This window comes from Staurois parvus, unplaced genomic scaffold, assembly GCF_062004578.1.
Source record: "Staurois parvus isolate SC_StPar_1 unplaced genomic scaffold, SC_StPar_1.0 ptg000340l, whole genome shotgun sequence".
NCBI lineage: Eukaryota > Metazoa > Chordata > Amphibia > Anura > Ranidae > Staurois > Staurois parvus.
The window spans coordinates 4,978,608-5,002,073 of NW_028318136.1; the positions used below are offsets into that span (position 1 = coordinate 4,978,608).

At 41.8% G+C, this 23,466-nt stretch overlaps 1 protein-coding gene across 2 annotated transcripts in view; it reads right to left on the reverse strand.

The window, feature by feature from the left end:
• Positions 1 to 1,268: 1,268 nt before the first annotated feature.
• AXL (AXL receptor tyrosine kinase) overlaps positions 1,269 to 23,466 on the reverse strand; it is a 128,487-nt gene continuing 106,289 nt past the window's right edge. For both annotated transcript variants that reach the window (XM_089684266.1, XM_089684265.1), the window contains exons 16-20: positions 16,559 to 16,680; positions 15,494 to 15,603; positions 14,551 to 14,710; positions 10,559 to 10,695; positions 1,269 to 5,087 (exon numbers count right to left, since the gene is read on the reverse strand). In XM_089684266.1, coding sequence (XP_089540392.1) covers positions 4,682 to 5,087; positions 10,559 to 10,695; positions 14,551 to 14,710; positions 15,494 to 15,603; positions 16,559 to 16,680 — 935 coding nt within the window. In that variant the 3' untranslated portion in view covers positions 1,269 to 4,681. The remainder of the gene's footprint in view (positions 5,088 to 10,558; positions 10,696 to 14,550; positions 14,711 to 15,493; positions 15,604 to 16,558; positions 16,681 to 23,466) is intronic.

The window sequence follows — 23,466 nt, forward strand, 5'->3', positions numbered from 1 at the left end:
CCACTGCAGAGCGGACACTAACCAAAGAACAACTCCGCGGAAGTAAGAGCGGGTACCTGTCAAATTCAGGTACCCGCTCCCCCCCCTCCCCAAAGGTCAGCAGTCATCTCCTGTACTGTCTGCAGTCTTTGGTCATCTCCTGTGCTGTCCGCAGTCTCTGGTCATCTCCTGTACTATGCAGTCTCTGGTCATCTCCTGTACTATGTCTGCAGTCTCTGGTCATCTCCTGTACTATGTCCGCAGTCTCTGGTCATCTCTTGCACTATGTCCGCAGTCTTTGGTCATCTCCTGTACTGTGTCCACAGCCTCTGGTCATCTCCTGTACTGTGTCCCCAGTCTCTGGTCATCTCCTGTACTGTGTCCGCAGTCTCTGGTCATCCCCTATACTGTCTGCAGTCTCTGGTCATCTCCTGTACTATGTCTGCAGTCTGACCATCTCCTGTACTATGTCCGCAGTCTCTGATCATCTCCTGTACTGTGTCCGCAGTCTCTGGTCATCTCCTATACTGTGTCCGCAGTCTCTGGTCATCTCCTGTACTGTGTCCGCAGTCTCTGGTCATCTCCTGTACTGCGTTCGCAGTCTCTGGTCATCTCCCGTACTGTGTTCGCAGTCTCTGGTCATCTCCTGTACTGTGTCCGCAGTCTCTGGCCATCTCCCGTACTGTGTCCGCAGTCTCTGGTCATCTCCTGTACTGTGTCCGCAGTCTCTGGTCATCTCCTGTACTGTGTCAGCAGTCTCTGGTCATCTCCTGTACTGTGGCCGCAGTCTCTGGTCATCCCCTGTACTGTGTCTTCAGTCTCTGGTCATCTCCTGTACTGTGTGTGCAGTCTCTGGTCATCTCCTGTACTGTGTCTGCAGTCTCTGGTCATCCTCTGTACTGTGTCCGCAGTCTCGTCATCCCCTGTACTGTGTCCGCAGTCTCTGGTTATCTCCTGTACTATGTCCAAAGTTTCTGGTCATCTCCTGTACTATGTCCGCAGTCTCTGGTCATCCCCTGTACTATGTCCGCAGTCTCTGGTCATCTCCTGTACTGTGTCTGCAGTCTCTGGTCATCCCCTGTACTGTGTCCGCAGTCTCTGGTCATCTCCTGTACTATGTCTGCAGTCCATTGGTTTAGAATATTTTTTTCCTGTTTTCTGTCTCTAAAATCTAGGTGTGTCTTATGATCAGGTGCGTCTTATGGAGCGAAAAATACGGTATTCTCATACAGTTACCAGACAACTTTTTTTTCTCTATAGTAGGCCTTTTAATAAAGTCCAAGACTAACTTAAACTGATGAAAAATAAGCATTTATTTGACCATTTTAAGCTTTTCTAAGTGTACAGAAATATATATGTTGCATTTCATTTATTATACAAAAAATAGGTATATACAGTACATTATAACAAAACTGCTCGTAAAAAAGTAACAAAATTTTCTATTTACGGATAATTTTATCTGTAACATATGTCACTTTGTCCCAAAAAGAGGTTTCACTGCACATATATATTTTCATTAACGTGGTAACAATTAATCAAATTGCACTCATGCCATTATTCATACTGTCAGTTAGCCCACACAATTCAGTTATGGAAGGATTCTGGTGGGCGTACGCCTTCTGGCTGTTATATTTTTAGACACCATTGATAAGATTTCTGTACTTGATTTTCCAGCTTTGTCCATCTGCTGTGGACATAACTGCTCCCTTTAAGATTTTTATGTTGTATTATCATTTGGAGGATAATGTAGCAGGAAACAACACTTTGCTAACGAGTTCCTGAGAACCATAAGTAGCCAGTGAGTGATTCAGCCCAAAAGTCCATCAATATCTTAAATATCAGGTTTTGGTGGACTGGCTCTTAACAGTGTTGCATTGTGTGCACACAAGCATTTGACAGCTGAAAAAAATAATAACAATATGCAGCCAACTGACTAGTGATCTGTAGCATCACAGGACCAAGCACTAGTCTGTATGGTGTAAACTTGGAGATATTGAGAATTGAAGTGTTCTTAACACCTATAGATTTTGCATGCCGTTTTTCTAGTGCAGGTTAGTAAACTAAGGCTAAGAATCTGATTGGTCCTACACTTGTCCCTTCCTCCACTATTACACAAGGCCCATTTTCTAAGATGCCTCCTTCTCTTACTGTACGTTCCTGTGGCAAACACAAAAAGTAATTGAGGATGGTACTATGGCAATGGCCAACTCCACTAATAGCCACTATTTTAGTTCCCATCGTTGTTGGAGAATCACATGCTGGTATTTTTAACTTTCAGGGACTCTATTAGATACATACCCCACCAGGATTCCAAGTTTGTCCACATACCATAATCACTTCAAAGTAAAATATGGATGTTAAGTTCCCCAATGGATTCTCCATAACAGAAAATAAACAAATACACCTTAAATGCAGAAACAAGCAACCAAGAAATATTACCATTAGAGTCCTCAGAGATATCAGATGATAGTGGGCTTTCAAACCCACTGGTGCTCACCCAAACTTAAATATCAGTTTTGGTGGAATTGTCATTAATAGCAAGTGGCAATCTGAAAGCGAGGATGGTAAAGCGTAAATTGTACTAGCTAACAGTCATAGTGCTCTATTCAGCGACATGAGGACTTTCCTCTCCCATTTTATAATGAATACTGCAAGAGGACACACCGAATTTGTAGTCATACTTCAATACTGTTTCAGATTTCTGGACAAAAAGAGGTGGAGGTTTTGAGCTTTGGACATATTTGGATGTAGCCATTCAGGCATGAGTGCATCAGGGGCTGATTTGTATGTTTATCTATTAGGAAGTAATTTAGTTGACATGGGATGAACACTTTCCTTTGTTCCAGGTTTAACAAATCAACCTTATTAAAAGTTTAATGAATGTGCTTGTTATTTGGGTAACCTGTGACTACTCACTAAAATGAGTTTCTGGAATTATAGGTTTCTCCATAGCTGAAGGCCTACATGTGGCCAATAACTGCTGTAGAAGTTATAATCCTGGCTGTAAGGACTAATGAAATAAAAAAAGGAACAAGAAGGTTGAAAGCCAAAGGGATTCTGGGTATATGGCAGTGTCATTTAGCTGGTTTCACTTGTGTAACTCTCATACAAAATGTGGAAACAGAATACAAGCATTAAAAAAAAAATATGGTTCCTCCCAAACCAAGGAGACATAGATAGAGAAAGGTAATCTCTGTCTTCTGCTCTAAAGTGGCATAGACAAGAATTATGAAACAGAGGTTTAATTACTAAAGCTGGAGAGTGCAAAATCAAGCTCACTTTTGCACAGAAACCAATTAGCTTCCAGGTTTTATTGCCAAAGCTTAACTGAACAAGCTGAGTTTAGAAGCTGATTGGTTTCTATGTAGAAGTGAGCCTGATTTTGCACTCTCAAGCTTTAGTAAATAAACCCCTTTGAGTCTGTTCATCCCAATATAGAGTAACACCATGGGAGATATGTGATACGGAGTTTGTCCCTCCCACTGCAGAGTGACAGACAGAGGGAGAAAAACATTAAATCCGTTCCACCAACAGTAAAAGCAATACAAAAATAGATCCCTTTTCTTAAATATCATTCTCTGACTGCATTAGTTTATTGCCATGGTAGAGAGTAAACAAATAGTGCAATGTCTTTCTCAGTGTAGATTGTGATCATAATACTGATTAATACTGTGCTCAAAGAAGTCATCTAGGAAAGTGACACACCTCTGTGTATATCCTACTAGGTCTTTAAGATTATTTGTGGTCTACAGAGATTATGTGGCTAACTGTGTATATATGATCAATGTCAATGTAAGAACAGAGATCAGTCTGGATGTTTTCTGATAGCCACATATTTACTTGCCCCGATAATTACCCCCCAACTGACATATTTACAAGGCACACACAGTGAAAGGACTCAATTCAGAAAACTCAGATTTCCAGTATCCATTGTTCAGCCTTGAGGAAGTGAAGGTAGAAAGTTTCTATAAGCAGATGTGTTTAACTATTTAAACAATTTTGTGAAATATCGGAAGGAGTCATGTTTCTTTTAACCAAGTCACTGTAAGTAATAGTTGAACTAATGGCCTTTCAACCAATTCTCAAATTGCCTTCTTCAAAACAATTTAATGGAAACTGGAAGACTACACAAGACTAATAGTACAACAATGAAGTGCCTTTAAAAAAAATATTTCAATTAAATTCAGCTTTGAATTGGTAGACCCATTTGGATCAACAAATTGGAAGCTCCATTAAGAAGATATTCAGTTCATCTTAGTGTGCTGGAGCTTGTAATGTTCTGTACCTGTTTTGTTTCAGTCCTGGAATTGTGAAACACTAAGTTATAGGAATGCGTGAGTCTCTTAATCATTTCAGCATTAATATATATTCCCTTACATGGTTGTACGTACCAAATTATAAAGAGTTCTCGTAAGAGCACCATCATGGCTGCTTAGATGTCACACTTGGTCTTTGGTCGCAAGTCTCTGTCCGCAGAAAGCACTAAGGTAATATATTTCCTTTTTTAACAACAGTGATTGCATAAAGAGACTATAGTTGGAAGACCAGTGAGACGTTTTGCTACGTAATACCTCTGTGGAATGAGGATGGCTGGTTAAAAAGTAAGTACTCTATGACAAGGCTAAAACTCCATGAAAATGTTAGAAACATAACGTCAATATTCTGAGTCTTGTAAAAATAGACTTTTTCAGGTTTCAGTTTATTATCTGAATCCTTGACCAGCCAACAACTCTTCCAATGTCCCTTCTTCCACAGTTGAACTATAGCGTGCATGATCCATTGTTGTAAGCAAGCGGGTGGCTTCATGTCCTGGGCACATAACATACCGATTGGTGTTCTCAGGCTGGTGAATCTCTGCAGTGACTGAACTAGGCTTTGAGAAAATGTCATCTCCAAAATCCTTTGCATCCAAACCACCAACGGCTCCAAGTTCCCCTTCGTCAGTGAAGGAAGAAGAATAAGGCTCTTCCATGTTGACATAGAGAATCTCATCAGGATCTTTGGCTGGGGGTAAATTCTTGAGGATTTTCTCCAATTCCCTGTGAAGGGTCTCAAATGTGGGACGGTCTTTAGAATTCAACTGCCAACAGCTGGACATTAATTCATACCTTGAGGAAAAACAACAGCACTGTTCACATCAGATGATATTTGACTAGTTATTCTATTAAATGTACATAGCAATAGTAAGTGAATAAGAGAAATGAAAAACATTGATGCAACATTCTGCTAGGTTCCTTAAATTAGTGCACCCTAAACGGGAGTTTGCTGAATGTTTACCCGTTTTTTCAAATAATTGTTGCAGACTTTATTTGTGAGATATCTTTGCTTGAGTTCCTTGGTCTGCATACCTGATATAGCCTCAATGAGAGCTTTCTCTGTTGAATTGGTATTTTATATTATGAAAAATACAACAGAAAGAGTGGGAACATCCCAAAGAGATGTGAACACTGAAAAGTCAGAGGTGGGTGGTAACAAAGCTGGGAGCTATGATGGAAGATCTCACCACTTGTGTTTCCAAGACATATTAGAAACCAAGGGAAAGGTTAAACCTTTCAAGTCTTTATTTAAGTCTCAATCTATATTTGGGAAAGTGCCCCACACAAGCCATGACTGCAAGCGGGAGAAACTCTTCCCAAAGAGAGGGTAAACCCCATCCTTGATAGCTGCCAACAAAACAGGTGTTCTCCATTATTCCTAATGTGCATACTCTGGTTATAACTGTCATCTTGCAATTTTTATTTGGTATACTGTCTCAGAACCTCAAAAGGAGAATCTTCTCAACAGGGATGTGGACAGAGATAAAATCCTGTCAGAGGTTCTGTTTTGATGTGCTCAGAAACTCAATGAGGCTAATTCTTGAACTAGGTCAGGACTAAAGATTGTCATTGGATCCAGCAGGTGCAACCACAAGTTTGTTTTTCAAAGTACATTTAGTCTACTATGTTCAGACCACTGCCAACCATAGGAAGCTTTGACACTGTGGCTTTGGGTGATTCACTATGGATAACATCAGGAAATTTACGACAACAAACTTTATTGTGGATAAAACCACAGTATCAATATACCCACTCACTACTAGTAAACATGTGGCCTGGATTTCAAAAAAATAATGTCGGCAAACTTTTGTCAGCTTCTTCCCAGCAAGAGAACAGGATGCGGTCTAATGACTTTCAGACCAGGAATGGAAAATTTCATCAGCTGGCTCTGACCCACAGCAGATGGCACTTGTTGATCTGACCCATCTGATATCAATTATGGCATAGCTGTCAGTCTTTAAAAACAAACATGACAATCGCATACTGGAATATCGTGGGCATTCATCAACTGGGATGTCTATAGAATTTCCAACATAGGTGTATAGGTAATTGAGTTGTCACTTTAGACATCTAAGACAAATCTAGATGAAGAATTATTACAAAACATGTATTGTACATCTATATTAAAGTTTCATAACTCCGGATTGCCACAGTGATTGTTCCTATGACTGCCACATGTATTATTCAAATCAATGACACAGGGATTATTTCTACCAAGGCCACAGGATTATGCCATTCAATGCCATCAATATTATTTCTATCAATTTCACATGCATTATTCTTATCAGTGGATTATTTCTATCAATGCCATTTGACTATTGCCATTATTGCCACAGGTATTGTTCCTATTAATGGCACCAAAATTATTACCATTAAACCATAGGGATTACTCTCAGAGACCATGTATCCAAGAGATATAGTGGATAGAATACCCTGTGTTTAAGTATACTGTATATATGTTGTTATATATATGAGACAGAGGAGAAATCAATGGCACCAACATCCCAATATAATTTCAAAAAGTGATATACATGAACTAAACATATAAAAGTCACAAAAAAAGTCAGAATAAATTTGTTCATGTATATCTCTTTTTGGCACCTCAAATGTCCCAATGTTCGATATATGTTTGGTTTGACAGTATACTGTATATAATTACTTATAATAATTGTATGATATGTTGATTATACACAAGTACCACAGACTGTGCCCATGTGATACAGTAGTTAATGTGCCAGTACACTGCAGCATTAGTTGTTCCTATTGTACAATCTCTGCTTGTACTGTATTAAAGATACTCAATAGCAAGCAATTACACATACAAGCTATCCTAATTACCATAAATGTCTACGACTCAGTGGAGTAACAAGAGCAATAGCAGTTCATGCGGCTGTTATAGGGCCTGGGGTAGGATGGGGTCCCCATTACGCAGACGGTTAAGAATTTTTTTTTTCAAATTTCCAGTTTAGAAGTGCTTTAGTCAGACCTCAGGATTGTTGCTAGCCACAGGTCCCCTTCTGTGCAGTAAAAGGCATTTGCATATGACTAATGCATAAAAGAAGAAACTAGAGTTTAAAGAACTTTGGATTATGGTTACAGAGTAACCGTGCGCAAGAACATTAATTTTTGTTATTACCAGTGTTGCTACTACAACTAGAACTTTTATCCAAAGCACTAGGTCCTAGCATGTACAGTAGGTGGTAGAGTAGGTACCCTTTAAGGTGCCTCTTCCCCCTGGGAGAAGGTTGGGAGTCTAGCCGGATTTAGGGAGGGAGGTGGGTCAAACTGGAGAGCAAGTGGAAGAAGCAATATCTAGTTGCTGTGCTTCTGCCCTTCCAACTCTGGGGGGAGGACAGGGTGCCCTTGAGTTTCCCACTGTAGCCCTGAGAGAGAAGGAGAGCTCCAGTGGGACAGTTAAAGTTCAGAGGAAGACCCCGGGAGTTGGTTCCTTCCCTACCTATCACTGGAAGAGAAGGGGAGAAGAACTATAGGGGGTGAGTGCCCTTTGGCAGAAGACACCAGCAGCCTCTGGCAGGGCCTAATATCAAATGTTCCTTACATGCTGCCTATGGAACTGTGTCGGGGTCTGCAACCCGAAAGAGCCATATCATTGCTTGATGTTCTACAGCAAAAGAAATTAAACTACATTCAGCCTCAGTGTGCCTTATTTGGTCACAATGCTACTCTGAAGAGATTCAAAAGAGTCCTGCTGATGTCACCTTGCTGTAGACCCTGAGTGAGGTGAGGCCAACATCAGGAAATCTCTCGAGGGGGGGTGAAGTCAAGCAGCCAGGAGGTTGAGGAGGGGGTTTGGTCTCCAACCACCATCCACATATTGGGCAGAGTCATGGGCAAAAGCTTCATATTGCCCAGAAGGTCAGTTCACGTTGGGGGTCATCTTGGATGCCCACCTCCCACCAACAAGTAGACTAACTATGCTGCCTGCTCTCCTGCTGCGTCTCCTTGTCTCAGGCATACTTCATATTAAGATCAGTGACATGCTGACACTGGCAGCTGCTACAGAGAGAGTTAGTTGGGAACGAGGATTGAGGCGGGTGGTTCCATGCTTAGGGGCTCCGTGTTTCGTAGTTATACTCCTGATACACGTCGATCAAGATGTTTAGCCTCAGTGTATGAGATTTCAGATTTTAGCCAAGGGTGGAGTGCACGGATGTGCTGTCCAGTCCCAATGCCAGCACCCTATCAAGCTCTAAGACAATCTCTCAGCTGCTGCAGCTGGACAGAGCTAGCTTATGCACTCAGCTGTGTTTCCGTTTAGGTCAGTATACACCCAGGAATGAATGTCTAAAATGCAGACTGCTTGCCTTCTGGGCATTCATCTGTGGGCACATACTGCCCTAAACATACAGTAATAATTCAGGGGTGTCAAACTGGCGGCCCTCCAGCTGCTGTGAAACTACAAGTCCCATCATGCCTCTGTCTTTGGGAGTCATGCTTGTAACTATCAATCTTGCAATGCCTCATGGGACTTGTAGTTTGGCAACAGCTGGAGGGCTGCCAGTTTGACACCAGTGCGCTAGATGCACCGCCCAGCCCCATCCAGCCACAGGAGCTGTCAGACCCACATAGCTCCATAACAAATGTAGTATCCCTTATGCCCACTGGGTGGCAGTAACAGGACATCCAACCGAACCTTATTTTTTTTTAATGTATTAACATTGTAAGTATTCTTTCTCAGAGGAAGCCTATGCTGAAAATATGCTGCCATTACTGATTTTTGCTTGTGGAAATGCGAATTGCTTGGGAGCTATATTGCTCTAAAGGCTTCAATACTTTCTGACCCACGTGCAAATAAACAACTTTCATTTTCTGCTGACTTTAGTACATGCTTGCTTTTTCCTCGTGTATCTAAACCCAAAAAATGTATTCTGTTGCAGCTCACCAATCTCTAAATTTGATGGCTGCATTGCTTTTGTTTGTTTTTTTTTATTTCCTGTACATTAACTTGTTGATCCATACATAAAGTCTGTTATTTTTTAGCTTCCTTTATCAAACCAAGATGTCCAACAAAAGTGGCAGTTAAGCCCTGTTCAAATGGAGAGTACTAAAGCGTACGCCTGTGGAGGGTCGTGTTTAGCGACACAAGGATACACTGGTGTTTTGTGCATCCCCATTCAGGCAGCCCCATTGATGTCAATTGTGATACAGCCGATGCTCCCAATTTAACATCCATATTGGTGCAGGTGTGCATCCCCTAATGAGCACTGTGTGAGTGCACGGCCACGCACCTGCATCCACACAGATACCATATTGGGACAAAGCGGCTGTATCCATGCAGCCACTGTGCCCCAAGAGATATAAATAGGACTGCCAGCGTGGGGATGCATGGAACACCTGTGCATCCCCTTGTGGGTAAACATGACCTTCCATGGGCGTGCTTTGGTACACCCCATGTGAACAGGGTCTAACTGCCACTTTTACTGTATGGTCATAGGGTATTGTACGCCCTGTGTGAACAAGGCCTAATAAAATTTGTAAAAAGTGTAATAAGCAGAAAAGTGTGCCTATAGAAATCGTTTGATCCCAGGCTGGGTATACAAGTATTGAAATTCGTCCACTTCAGAAGGAACCGGTCCAATTTTGATCCTTGTGTTTAAGAAAGAGGTGCTGGTGGCTGCAGTGCTGATCAGTGTACTCTGATGAGGTGGGACTCCCTGCTGTTCGAATACAATAGCGCAGTGGGAAGATTCCTGAATCCACATCGCTTGTGTGGATATGGGAATCTTCCAATGTTTACCCACCCATTTTACTGTGAACAATGGCTTCAACTTACTGTATAACATCATTTTTAATAAATACTCCAAAGTTCTTTTCAAGTTCAAAAGTAATGCTGCCCCTTGCACCAGCCATGCACTTGGCAATTTTGCAGCAAACTTAAAAGTAAAGCAGTTACATGGAACTGAATGGTCCCTCGCATTCTACTACCAATCTCTTCATTCATTTACCAATTCTGAGTAACCAAAATATCAAAATCAGGGTCGAAATTGATACAAAAATACCTTTTGACTGCCACTTGAAAGCTTGTCAAAAGATGACCAGTGGATTGTATTAATTTCCATAGCAATTATGAACGTTTGACTTCTTGATTAGTTACCAGAAAAAAAAGTTACAAGGACCATTTAATTCCACTTGATCAATTTTTTGGTGGAAAGTTGATGAAATGCTTCCAAAACTGCCACAATTTTGACCAGTGTATGGGTTAAATTTCAGAATTGCGAATAGTACAGCAATACATTACTTACAATCCATCCAGGCAATCCGGAGGTTGCTTCAGCCGGTTCCCTTGTCTTAAGTAATCATAAATTTCACTGTTCTCTACCCCAGGATAAGGAGTTTGACCCCTTGTGGCAATCTCCCACATGGTGACACCAAAGGACCACTAAAAAGAAGACATGCAGGTCAGTCACTTCAAAAAGGGTTTCCATTTACACGTTTCAAATGTCCACATTCTAAAATATGTTGCTAGCATACAAAATGATGATGACCTTCAGTATATTTATGTTTTATTCCTCCTATCCTCATATTCTTTACCTGAAGAGTGACAGAGGGGTTGGGGCAAACTATAACTATAAGCCAGGGGTGACCATAACCATGGTTTAATGAAGTCAATCAGTGCTTTGCCCGTCCAGTTCACATTAATGGAATCTCCTCCAATTACAGATACTCACTTTTACTTCCCCCCCCCTCCTGGGAGTTAAGAAAAAAACCTTTAACTTCTTGTTATTGAAAGGTGCACATGGGTAGGGCAATATAGAAAAAAAGTCAAAAGCAAACTTTTTAGTTGCATACAAGGTGTGACAATTTAATTCCCTGAATGTACTGTAAAACCAAAAACAGGTTTGCTTACCTATACACTATCAGCTGTTGTCATCTTCAAAGTAGTTTCCTTGTGAAGTGATGACTTTTTCTAGATGACTGTGCCACTGACGGAAACATTCCTGGAATTCATTTTCCGGAATGTGTCATCATCTGTGTCCTTTTAAGTCATTTTTTACATTTTGGAAACAGCCAAAAGTTGCAGGGGAAAAGGGTGGTTGTTCAAGTTTCGAAATACATTTCTGGGCCACCTGTCAGGCCAGAGTTCTGGTCTTTTCCTTCAATCAGATTCTTGTAACCTTTGCATTTTCCAAATCTGAATCTGTACTTTGCGTTTTTAGCTGCCCACTTTTTGTGTCATCGTGGACGTCTTTTGGCTCTATCTTAAACCGCCTATGCCATCATGCCATTCAAAAACACTGATTTCTTCATGGAATGTTCACCAGATAACTGTTGTAACAGAGCTAAAGTTTCACTCACACTTTTCCCAATTTTTGCATAAACTTTGATGGTAAATCGCGCAATGCACATGCATGGTATTTCTTCTACTACTTGGTAAAGACTTATTCAACTGGTCTACGACCCAGGCGAGTGCAAGTTAGAACATGTCAGAACACGCTCAAGTGCGAATGATTGTGTGACTCACCACCATAGTGCTACACATTCAGGGAATTAAAATGTCACACCTTATAAATACAAATACATGTAGAAGCCGGACTGCCGCATCAAGATTCCTCTGATAAGTATGGTCCCTAACTCTAAACTATCTGAGTTTCCCAACCATGGGACATGTAGAGCAATGCACTAACATAGATCAGGCTCATTTCTTCCTTAATCCCATAACGACAGCAATATGCATGTATGTGTGGCAGCAGGGCAAGTGGGCCATAATGCCCAGTTGCTACGTATATACAATGCTGTCTTGCTCTGGGGCATGCTTCATTAGTGCCCCAAAACTGTGATTAAACTGTTACCAACTGGTAGGACAGGCTCCCCATAATGTCAATAAAAGTGCCATATGATCTTGACCCCCTCCTACAGGCCTTGGGCATCATGGCCCATTTAAAGCGTTGACTTCATTCCAGAAGATTAGACATCACCTTTACAAGGCAGCTAAAGACTTCCAGTGTGTGTCTGTACAAAATCCATTAAAGAAAATGTGACAGCCACCTCTGATTTGTTTGAGATTAGCAAAAAAGGGAAAGGTGCACATGGGCAGGGGATCAGTGGGAAGGTGGGGGTAAGGAACTCGTGAAGCGAACATTATAAAGTGAACCTGTTTCAATTCAATATAGTATAAGTAAGGCAAGTCATTACAACTGTTTCACTAAAAAAAACTATTTTGTATTAATGTGTCACTAAACCCACAACAGTAAAATCAGTCAGTTTATGCAGTAAAGCATGCTTGTTATACTCACTGTGGAGCCTAAGGGGTTAATCCTCCACATTGTGTAAAAAGGCTGTTTAATCCTGTCTTTCCTGATCCTCCCTTTCTTCTACTTTCCCCAATCCATCTACTGATAATACAGAGCTATAGGAGACACTCTGCACATGCTCAGTTTAGTGCTTATTGCTAGAGAGTATTTTTTTCTTTGGGAGGGCGTAATCAGCACAGGGTCAATCAGCACTGTCCGGACAGAGGGTCAGGGGTTATGCAGCTTCATAGGACAGTCATAGCATAATGAAAACTCCTCCTACATGCTTTAACCAGAGCTTGGCCAAACACTGATAGAAGCTGTAAGACTGATATATACTGCTGATGAGAAAAGGTATTTAGCAGTTTATATTTAGCAAAATAATGTAATTTCTGTGTACTGTGGGAGACCAGATATAGTGAATGCAGGGTCCTGGGTTTAGTAATACTTTAGGCAAAAGTTGAAGTTCATGTGACTCTTGGAACCCAATCTTGAAGGTAATTGAGGACCCGCTGTACTGGTGTTAAAATAACAAGAAGCAGCTATAAAAATCTTGTGCAATCTGAAATCATATGATCTCACTGATAAATGCAGCAATTTTGGAAATATTATACATTTCACAAGTATATCTGATTGGCTGGAGGAGTCATGTTTATTTCTCTTTCCACTTAAGTTGAAGAGTTCCAGATTCCATGACATCATCACATACTTAGGTCAGCCAGAGACGGGCAAAATTCTTGCTGAACCATGGCTGATGAGACATTTGTCTATTTTTTTGCACATCTCTGACCCTCTGGGATATGAAATTTTCTTCTTTCTGAATCCATGCATGGGTGTGTTTTAGTTCTGTATTTGTGGTTTTGTTTATCCCTTTTACTACACAATGGAAAATCTATACTGGTGATAAAGAATGCTTCCAACAGTCAGAACAATTGTTAAGGAAGCCCTACATTGCCTGATAGGTGGATATAAATTGCAAGCAGTACTTGAATTCATCTCATTGTTTCTAACTACAGCACCATAACCAACCAACCAAGGGTTTTAGTTCATATAGAATGGGGCAGAAACAATTGAGTACTGTCCGTGATACTTTTTTTATTTGCACTAACAAACAATTTTGAGGACAAGCTTTTGGGGAGTGTCCCCTTCTTCAGGTCAAAGCAGTACTGCTTTGACCTGAAGAAGGGGACACTCCACGAAAGCTTGTCCTCAAAATTGTTTGTTAGTGCAAATAAAAAAAGTATCACGGACAGTACTCAATTGTTTCTGCCGCAAATGCACTAATATGGCTACAATCACCTCAAGCATATAGAATGGGGAAAATGTAAAACTTATTTTTCTTGTCAGTGTCTCTCTTGGTAAGATTTTCACTTTTTGGTAAGACTTACCCTTTGTCTTGGTGCATCAGTCATTGGGAACAGAAATAAAAGATCTCCCGAAAGGAGACATATAGAGAGGAACCTCAGATGTAGACCACAATAAAAAACCTGACAGAGGTTCTAATCAATTTTCACTTTTCAATTTTCAGTTTGTACTTTATAACATTTTTATTTTGCTGTCTTTGTATGAGCTGTAGCTGACCGACCTTCCACTTGATGGTTTCTGTATTAGTTTCAGAACCAAAACCACCTGGCAGAGCCAGTAACATGACTCCAATAAACTTTTTAGATGTCAGTAAAGGTGGCATTCTATCCACCACTGTAAGGGGGGAGGGGGGAGTATTATTCCTACTAGCCACTATAATAAAGGGCATTCTTTCCTCTGACCCTAGATATTTAACTTTAGCAGGGGTTCCTTAAGACCTGAACATTTTTCAAAGGTTCCTCTGATGTAAAAAGGTTGAGAAAGGTGGATCACAGTAAGAAATAAAGATCTGACAAATCCTAACTCTTTCCAAATCTATCCCAAACTAAAACTAGGACTACAGACTGCCCAATATTGTCTATCACATTGTCCTTGCAAAGACCCAGGCCCTTATTCTATCAGTAGGATTTGGTACTCACCACATCACTCTTGGTGGTGTAGACACGGTCTGCTAGACTTTCTATGGCAATCCATTTGACTGGCATTTTGGCAATCCGGCCTTGGCGGTAATAATCTCCATTGTAAATTTTCTTGGACAAGCCGAAGTCTGCCACACAGACATTCATGTTCTCGTTCAACCTGGGTGGAGGCAACATGAATAATGAGAAATGATGTAAAAGACATATGAGAAGTTGGAGGTCAGTAGTAAAATATATGTAATGTAGAGGATCCATGAATCTTAAGAATTTGATAGGCTGATTCTACTTTGGCTTGCAAAATGCCTGACTCCACTGTTTATGGGCAACCTGTATTTTTAGCAGCAAAGTAAAATAAAGCTCTTAATGGGTGATGGATGAGAAGTGAAATTAAGAAAAGAGAAATTGTAAAGACCCAACAAATCAAGAGTGTACAGTGGAGAAAATCAAACCATTATAAACAATGTAGCAGGAACAAGGTAACCTCTTGCCAACTAACGCATACAGTATGTACGGAGGAAAAGAAGGTGAGCTTTAAAGGTGGTTGAGATTTCTGTGCTGAGAGCCATGTAAGAAAAGTAGGGCAGAATCTTGGATAACAAGCCTGGCCTACAGGAACACACTGGGAAAATGGAAATTTCTGTAAGGGCTGATGGGTCTGATGGCTCTGACAGTATTTCCATGCCTGTGTTAGTCTACTATGCTGGGTTGAAATACCTCTGGGCCCCATCTATCAATGCTAAAAAATAACATGTAATATATAAACCAATTAGAGTTAAACTCAGAATGGACAATGGTTGAGGAATGAAAGGAAGTCAATATTTTGCCAGGCAACAGAAAAAACTGTTCTTATTTCAGGCAGTTTGGTAACATTCAAAGAAACAATCTAGTCCCAGCATAGAACAGGTGGCCAGAACAAACATTCCTTCCCTCTCTTGGTCCTTACATGCAGTTTCTGGCCGCCAGGTCTCTATGGATGAAGTTCTTGCTGCTCAGGTACTCCATGCCACTAGCTATATCAGTCATGAACTTCACCAGCGTCTGTGTTGGAAGGAACTGTTAAATGATAAGTAAGATGGTGTCAGTATAGGCATGCAGCATATATATACATATATATACTGTAAATATGTTTCTTTATTTAATAAGACCATTATGTTTATAAAGAGGTTGTCCTAAGAACTCGGCATAAAGTTGGTTAAAGCAACACCTGTGTTTAATTTAATGCCTACATCCTTTAAATCAGCGGTCTCCAAACTGTGGCCCAGGGGTCAGATGTGGCCCTTTGCTTGCTTTTATCTGGCCCTTAGGGCATTATTCCCCCAACTGACAGCAACAGTGGGGCACTATTTCTCTCACAGAGACCAAAGATGGAGCACTATTCCTCCAACAGACACCATTGACGTGGCACTTTTCCTCCCACTGATACCAATAATGGGGCACTATTCCTCCCACTGATACCAATGATGGGGTACTATGCTTCACACTGATACCAGTGATGGGGCACTATTCCTCCCACTGACACCAATGACAGGGCACTTTTCCTCCCACTGATACAAATAATGGGGCACTATTTCTCCCACTGATACAAATAATGGGGCACTATGCCTTCCACTGATAGCAGTGATTGGGCATTATGCCTCCCATTGATACCAATGATGGGGCTCTATGCCTCCCACTGATAACAATGATGGGGCAGTATTCCTCCCATTACGACCAATGATGGGGCACTATTCCTCACACTGACACCAATGATGGGGCACTATTCCTCCCCCAAATACCAAAGATGGGGCATTGTTTACTCCCTCTGACACCAGAACATTCTCTACTCCCACTGGCCACAGTCTAGCTCCCTAAAGTCTGAAGGCCGGTAAACTAGCCCTTTGTTTAGAAAATGTGGAGACCCCTGATCTAAATGAATGCCTACATCTTTGTGAAGCCCCTTTGAATACCAATCTCAGGCTATACACAGAGTCCTATAAGTCCAAAGGGAGGTGTCAGACCATATACCTACCAATGGGGCATCACCCAGCCGTGAGTATAGCAGAAAGCTGTGCAGATCTCCATGTTTCATGAATGGCAGAATGACCACTGGTGACGGGTAACCCTCATTCTCCGTATTCTGCAGACACACACCTGTGACGACAAGACAGACAGGAGCAGAGATCAACAAACAGTCTCTGTTTTAACACTTTTATACTTTCATAACTGACCTAAAAGTGCATGTCCTGCCTAGTGTGATAAATCTGCCTGTTGCCTTTTGAGTACTTCTGACAAATAATTGTGTCTGCTTATAGTCCATTGCAGGCATGTGTAGACAGCTTTACTTTGCTGTGCCAATGTCAGCAAGCAAAACATAAACTTTTCTTACTACAATAGACACTCATAAAGCTGGTGCAAGCATTATGAAGAAGAGCAAATAAAGAAATGCCCGTAGCGGATAAGGAAGAATGAAAATAGCGCAGAGCATGCATGACTAGGCCCAGAGTGGTGAAGGGGAACGGAAAGAGTTACAGTTAGCTCCAGGGGTTGGGAGTTGATTGTGGGATTATCTGGTTGGCAGAGGTGGAGTGTAGGAGGGGTCTGTGGCACCTTAGGGTGGGGGGTTCTGTGGAGGGGGCGTCAGTGGAGCTGGACGTGAGGAAGGACCAGAGCTTCCCTCCCACCCTCCCTGTTTGGTTGGGTATTGGGTCCCTCCCGGGGGGAAGGAAAAGAAAAAAAAAAAAAGGGGGTGTTATGTTGGTTCGCAGGCAGTTGTTGGTCTTTGGAGGCGGTTCTCATCTTGGAAGGTAAAACAATGGTGTGGGACCCATCGGTGGTATGGGGGCCCGGTGGACATTCCCAGTTAACCAAGGTTTAACTGGAAGGTGGTGGTGCTGCACTGCGGACGGTATGGTTGTCTCCGAGCTGGTTGGTTGCGGCTGGAGGCCTAGTGTATAGGGTTGTCCGCAGGTGCATTTTGGATCGTTTGGGGGTGCCTTCGAAGACCAACAACAATTCTTTGGTTTCCGTTATAAGGAACGGTTGATGTATTTAAAATGTGAAGTTGTTAATAAAAGGCCATGTTGGCCATTTTACTCCAAATGGTGTCATGTTTTTTGTAAAGTTTATTTGGTTAAGGGGTGGGGAGTGGTATGGATCGGTAATGGTGGAAGTAGGAGTGGACAAGCCTATCTATGGTGCAGTCATGCAGTTTACAAAGTTGATAAACATACTGTCCTGCCCTGAAGTGTATCTAAAACCAAAAACTAAAATAAAAAATACTTCAGTTTACCAGTCCTTAGATGTGGTGGCTGCATTAGCTTTCTATTTTCAGACTTTTTTCTCTTTATTTTCATCTAGTGATCCAGCTAGTTATACACCTACTTCCCTACTCTCAGTCACTGTACTGTATCAGTGGAAGAGCAACATTGTCACCCTTGGACATGAAGTGTGTTCAGATTACAGAACACATCCCCCTCTTCTCTTATATATACCATTGCAGGAGGTGTTCTGTAGTTTGCAGAGATGAACTAAGCAAAGCTGGTAACACTGCTAGAGCTTTATTTGCAGCACAGGCAAAGAGCAGAGCAAGCTATCGGCTCGCTAGATTTCTTGCAGGATAAATAAATAATAACATAATAATAATAAAATAGAAAAACAAGATTTTATTCTTAGGCCTCATGCACACAGAGCGTTTTTGCATCCACTTTTAGGAGAGTCATGCGGTTTTTGGTTTTTTGTTGTACTGCTTCCAAACGCCCCTCCATGTTATTTTATGTGTCCATGCACACATAGACTTTTAGCAGCTTTTAGTGGCAGGGGTGTTTACAGGCAGAAAAAAACCCCCAGGGCCAGTGCATCCTGGAGCAGCAGCATTTTGGCAGAAAAAATTCTTGACACGTGTAAACGCGTCTAAACACTCCATGCTTGAGCATTGATTAAAAAAATGATTATTGTGGCCAATGAAATTAATTAACACCCAAGCTCTTGATGCCTGTAAACGCACCTAAACTATTCGTCAGGTGTTTTTCCTGCCAAAACCCTGCTGCCAAGAGGAGGAGAATTTTTAAAACCAAACTTTCTATGTACCTTACCCCAGGTTCACATATATGCGGCAGTGCGGGCCGCGTTTTGCGAGGGCACGAGAGCCCATTCATTTGAATGGACTCCTGTGCCCTGTAGCATGCAGGGAAGAAGTCTGCAAGTCTTTGGAAACCGCAGCCCACATGGGAACCTCGGTTCCCAGTACAGTTGTGATTTCCAGTGCGGGCGGCGTGCCATTAGAACTAATGGCACCCGCCTGCGGGTCCACATTCCTCTGTGCGGGTGGTGCGGCTGCACGAATTTTCATGCGGATCCGCAGTGGCACCACCTGCACAGATGTGAACCTAGCCTTAGGTTTTCATATTACATATAGGAGACTCAGAATCTGATGCAGCTGTGCATGGTAGCCAATCAGCTTCTAATTTCAGCTTGTTCAATCAAACTTTGACAATAAAACCTTGAAGCTGATTGGTTTCTCTGTAGCGCTGCACCAGATTTTGAACTCTCCAGTTTTAATAAATAACCTCCATAAGGTATCAAAAATATTGTTAAACATATATAACAAATAAATCCTAAAGTATGAAATGAGTTGATTTGTATAAGAAGCACATTCACTGTTTTGTAAAAATCTTAAAGAGTTTTATCAATTGTTTTTAAACATTTGAGCCGTTTATTTACTCCTTTTTTTACATGATATAGCACAGCTGTTTTATAGCGTATTCATCACTTTATTACTAATCATTTTGTACAGGGATGGGTACATTACATGCGTAAAATTATGTTGTAATAAAAACACATCCTGGCTCAGACTGAAAAACACTGTGGTAATGCAGACCCACCCAAAATCAGATGGTTTTAACCAGAGAAACATATTTCAGTAGAATCTGGGGATCTGCTGTAGTAAATGATAGATTGCATTGAGAAGGAGGGTGGACTGGGCTAAATCCTCTGATAGATGATGAAATATAGCAGCAGGCATAGTACACAACTTCTGTCTCTAGATGGCAACAAAAGACACAATTTTCTAGGTCCTTACCTCCCCCCCACCCTAACCCAGAATCCCAAAATGAATCATACATCAGTGGTTTAGACATTTTGTAGAGCTTTGTGTTACCACAAATCTTACCACACGTTCCTATGCATAATCATTTACCATAACTTTTAGTCACGTTAAAAGATAACAAGATAAAAAACAGTTGTTTTTATTATCTGAACATGTTGGATTTAAATTGGGCTGATAACCTATGTGCAGTGTGGGAAGCAGGGGCGGACTGACCATTCGAGCACTCGGGCGCTGCCCAAGGGCCCGGGGTCAGTAGGGGGCTCCATGAAATGCCCCTTTTTTATTGGCTTTTTTGAGTGTGGGCAAGGACACAGGGGCCCCATGATCCCCTATTGCCCCATGAGTTGTCAGTCCGCCCCTGGTGGGAAGTCATTTTGTGCCATGGAAAAACAATTCTGAGACTGGAAGCTATTTTTGTAGATAGAAGTAAGGTATCTAAAAGTTTATCAATGAAATCAACCACATTGAGTGATGAAGAAATATGTTCAGGAATGGACCCTATCAGTTCCCAGAAGTAGTGATATCTGCGGTGCTTTTGTGAACTTTTGTGAAGTTAAATAAATAACAGGAAAGCAGCTTAGTAATTCACCAGACCAGGCAATGTTACTGAGTGAGATGGCCAGTAAGGGTGGTGAAGTTGTGTTCATTGGAAGGAGGTCTATAAGTTCAAAAAAAGTGAAGGCATTGGTTAAAATATACACTGTATTGACAAAAATATTTGGACGTCTACCTTTAAACACACATGAGCTTTACTGGAATCTCAGTCTTAGTCCATTGAGCTCAATATTGAGTTGGCCCACCCTTTGCAGCTATAATAACTTCAACATTTCTGGGAAGGCTGTCCATAAGGTTAAGTAGTGTGTCTATGGGAATGTTCAACCATTCTTCTAGAAGCACATTTGTGAGGTTAGGCTTTAAAGTCAGACGAGAAAGCCTGGCTTGCAGTCACTGCTCCTAAAGGTGTTCTATCGGGTTGAAGTCAGGACTCTGTACAGGTCAGTCAAGTTCCTCCACCCCAAACTCACTCATCCATGTCTTTATGGACCTTGCTTTGTGCATTGGTGTGCAGTCATGTTGGAACCAGAAGGGGCCATCCCCAAACTGTTCCTACAAAGTTGGGAGCATGAAATTGTCCAAAATGTCTTGGTATGCCTTAAGAGTTCCCTTCACTGTAACTAAGGGGCCAAGGCCAGCCTCTGAAAAACAACCCCACACCATAATCCCCTCTCCACCAAACTTTACACTTGGCACAATGCAGTCAGGAAAGTACCGTTCCCCTGGCCAACGCCAAACCCAGACATGTCCATCTGATTACCAGGTAGAGAAGTGCAATTCATCACTCTAGAGAGCATCGCCACTGCACTAGAATCCAGTGGTGCTTTACACCACTGCATCCGACACTTTGCATTGCACTTGGTGATGTAAGGCTTGGATGCAGCTGCTCAGCCATGGAAACCCATTCCATGAGCTCTCTATGCACTGCTGTTGTGCTAATCTGAAGGCCACATGAAGTTGGAAGGTCTGTAAGTAATGACTCTGCAGACAGTTGGCTCACTGTGCACTTCAGCATGCGCTGACCCCGCTCTGTCATTTTGAGTTGCTGTCTTTCCCAGTTGCTTCCACTTTGCTATAATACCACTAACAGTTGACCGTGGACTATATAATAGCAAGGAAATTTCACACATGGACTTATTGCACAGATCGCAACCTATCACGGTACCACGCTTAAATTCGATGAGCTCCTGAGAGCGACCCATTCTTTCACAAATGTTTGTAGAAGCAGTCAGCATGCTTAGGTGCTTGATTTTATACACCTGTTGCCATGGAGGTGATTGGAACACCTGAATCCAATGATTTGGATAGCTGGCCCAATACTTTCGGCAATATAGTGTATCTAAAGCCATTAGTAGACTTTCACCTGAACTTGTTCTGCAATGTTGAAGATGTTGCATAGCTTCTCCAAGCTAATTCCTCTGTTCCATTCAGTGCCATGTAGATATCCCAACATTTATATCTACACACCAATACCTCAATCTGATCACCATAAAATGTGTAGATGCTGGTTGCCTAAGAAAAGGATGGGAATACCTATCCTTGCCCAGTTACATAATCCAATCTTTGGTTTCAAGAAGCCTGGATATTAATTCCTCATTTTACATTTGCTGAAGGTATGAACTGTTGTCTAATTGCCAGGGTTGAGATTTTAAATCAGTATTACAGTATATGCAGAAGGCAGTTGGTGTGGATGGTCTTCACCCAACAAATGGTTGTTCCAGTTTGACGTAGATGGCCTCTTTCGCACCTCTTGTGAACTAGTTGTCCTCTTTGTCCATAATGTGCACTTTACTGCCTTCCAAAGTCTGTCTTCCATATATAATGCTATTTTAACATATCCACTCCAGTGATTAATAACAATTCACAACTTTAGCCATGTAAATTGGGAAATTGACACGCATGCAGACTTCCTTATACCAAAGATGGGATTATGTGACTAGAACAGGATGGTTCTACAACGTTAACACCTCCCACCCTGTTTTTGGATGATGAACATCAATATATTTTATGGCAATTGGATTTAGGTGTCTTTGTATCCCATACTGCCATTTTAATCATCGTTGGATAGCTTTGTTTTCTTTGTTTTGTGCATATCAACCAAAGACCTCCTGATCTTGTCCTTGAGCTGTAGGAGATCTGGGGTGGCATGTTATTGAGAAATAACAAGCAATGCCAGATCTTGTATGACCCATTTGTCATAGGTGATCTGGCGAAAGTGCCCCACACTATAGGGCGACCTGTTATTGTTTAACAGCAAGCCGCCCAGATCTCCATAACACATGCAAGACATCAGGTGAACTTTTCCTGGAAGGCATCTGTGATATAAACTTTCCAGGGTGCACCTGTGAGTCCAGGGCTATGCCAGTGGAAACCCAGAACATTGAAATAACTTTTATGGCAATGCTACATGAACCAAACATTTTTCTGTTTAGGGGGTTAAGGTCCGCTTTCAGGCAGGAGCACTGCCAGTAACACTTTAAAGTAGTATTAAACCCTCAACATTTTTTCAGTTTAACATTGAGCACAAAAAAATAAACATTCCCCAGTAAACTTTGTTAACAATGCTCACCTCAGCACTTGCTATTTACAACTTTCTATGCTGCTGGCTTTTTCTCTCTCAGTACTGCTTCTCTGAACTTCCAGTCTTCACAGGAAAAACTTAACAGTGGACAGTGCAGTCACCATTCAGTTTGTAATTTTGGAGAATGAAGGGGGAGGAGAAGAGAGGGACAGGGGAGTGCCTTTCCATCCCAGGCTACTGGGCTGCCATGATTATTGTCCCAGGGTTTCTGTTTTAGGGTTGCTCCTTTCTCTTTAAGTATCCTATGGAACCAGCTTGCATGCAAGGACTAGAGTTAATACTCCCAACACTGTGAATCAATAGAAACACACAGCCCCATAGCCTAGGATGAAAAGACACCTCCTTTGCTCACCCTCCTCCTACTCCCTTCTCAAAGCTAACAGACTGGTGGAAGACTGCACTGTACACTGTTGAAGTGGAACTACTTATTTGCTCGTAAGACCGAGAGTGGGTTATCTGTCCCAAATCTTCAGTGCTACTATCTGGTGGCCAATATTGCCCCCTTAGCCCATCTCCATGCATCTCACCATTTTCCCTTGTGGGCTACTGTAGACTTGATGGACTCCCACCCGACACCACTCTCTTTGCCGTGGCTTCCTTCCACTCATCGACTTTCATCCCTTAGTCCGACGCTGACGCTAACGCTTCATCTTTGGGATTCTATTAAATATTCCGCTGGCCTCATTTCTGCCATTTA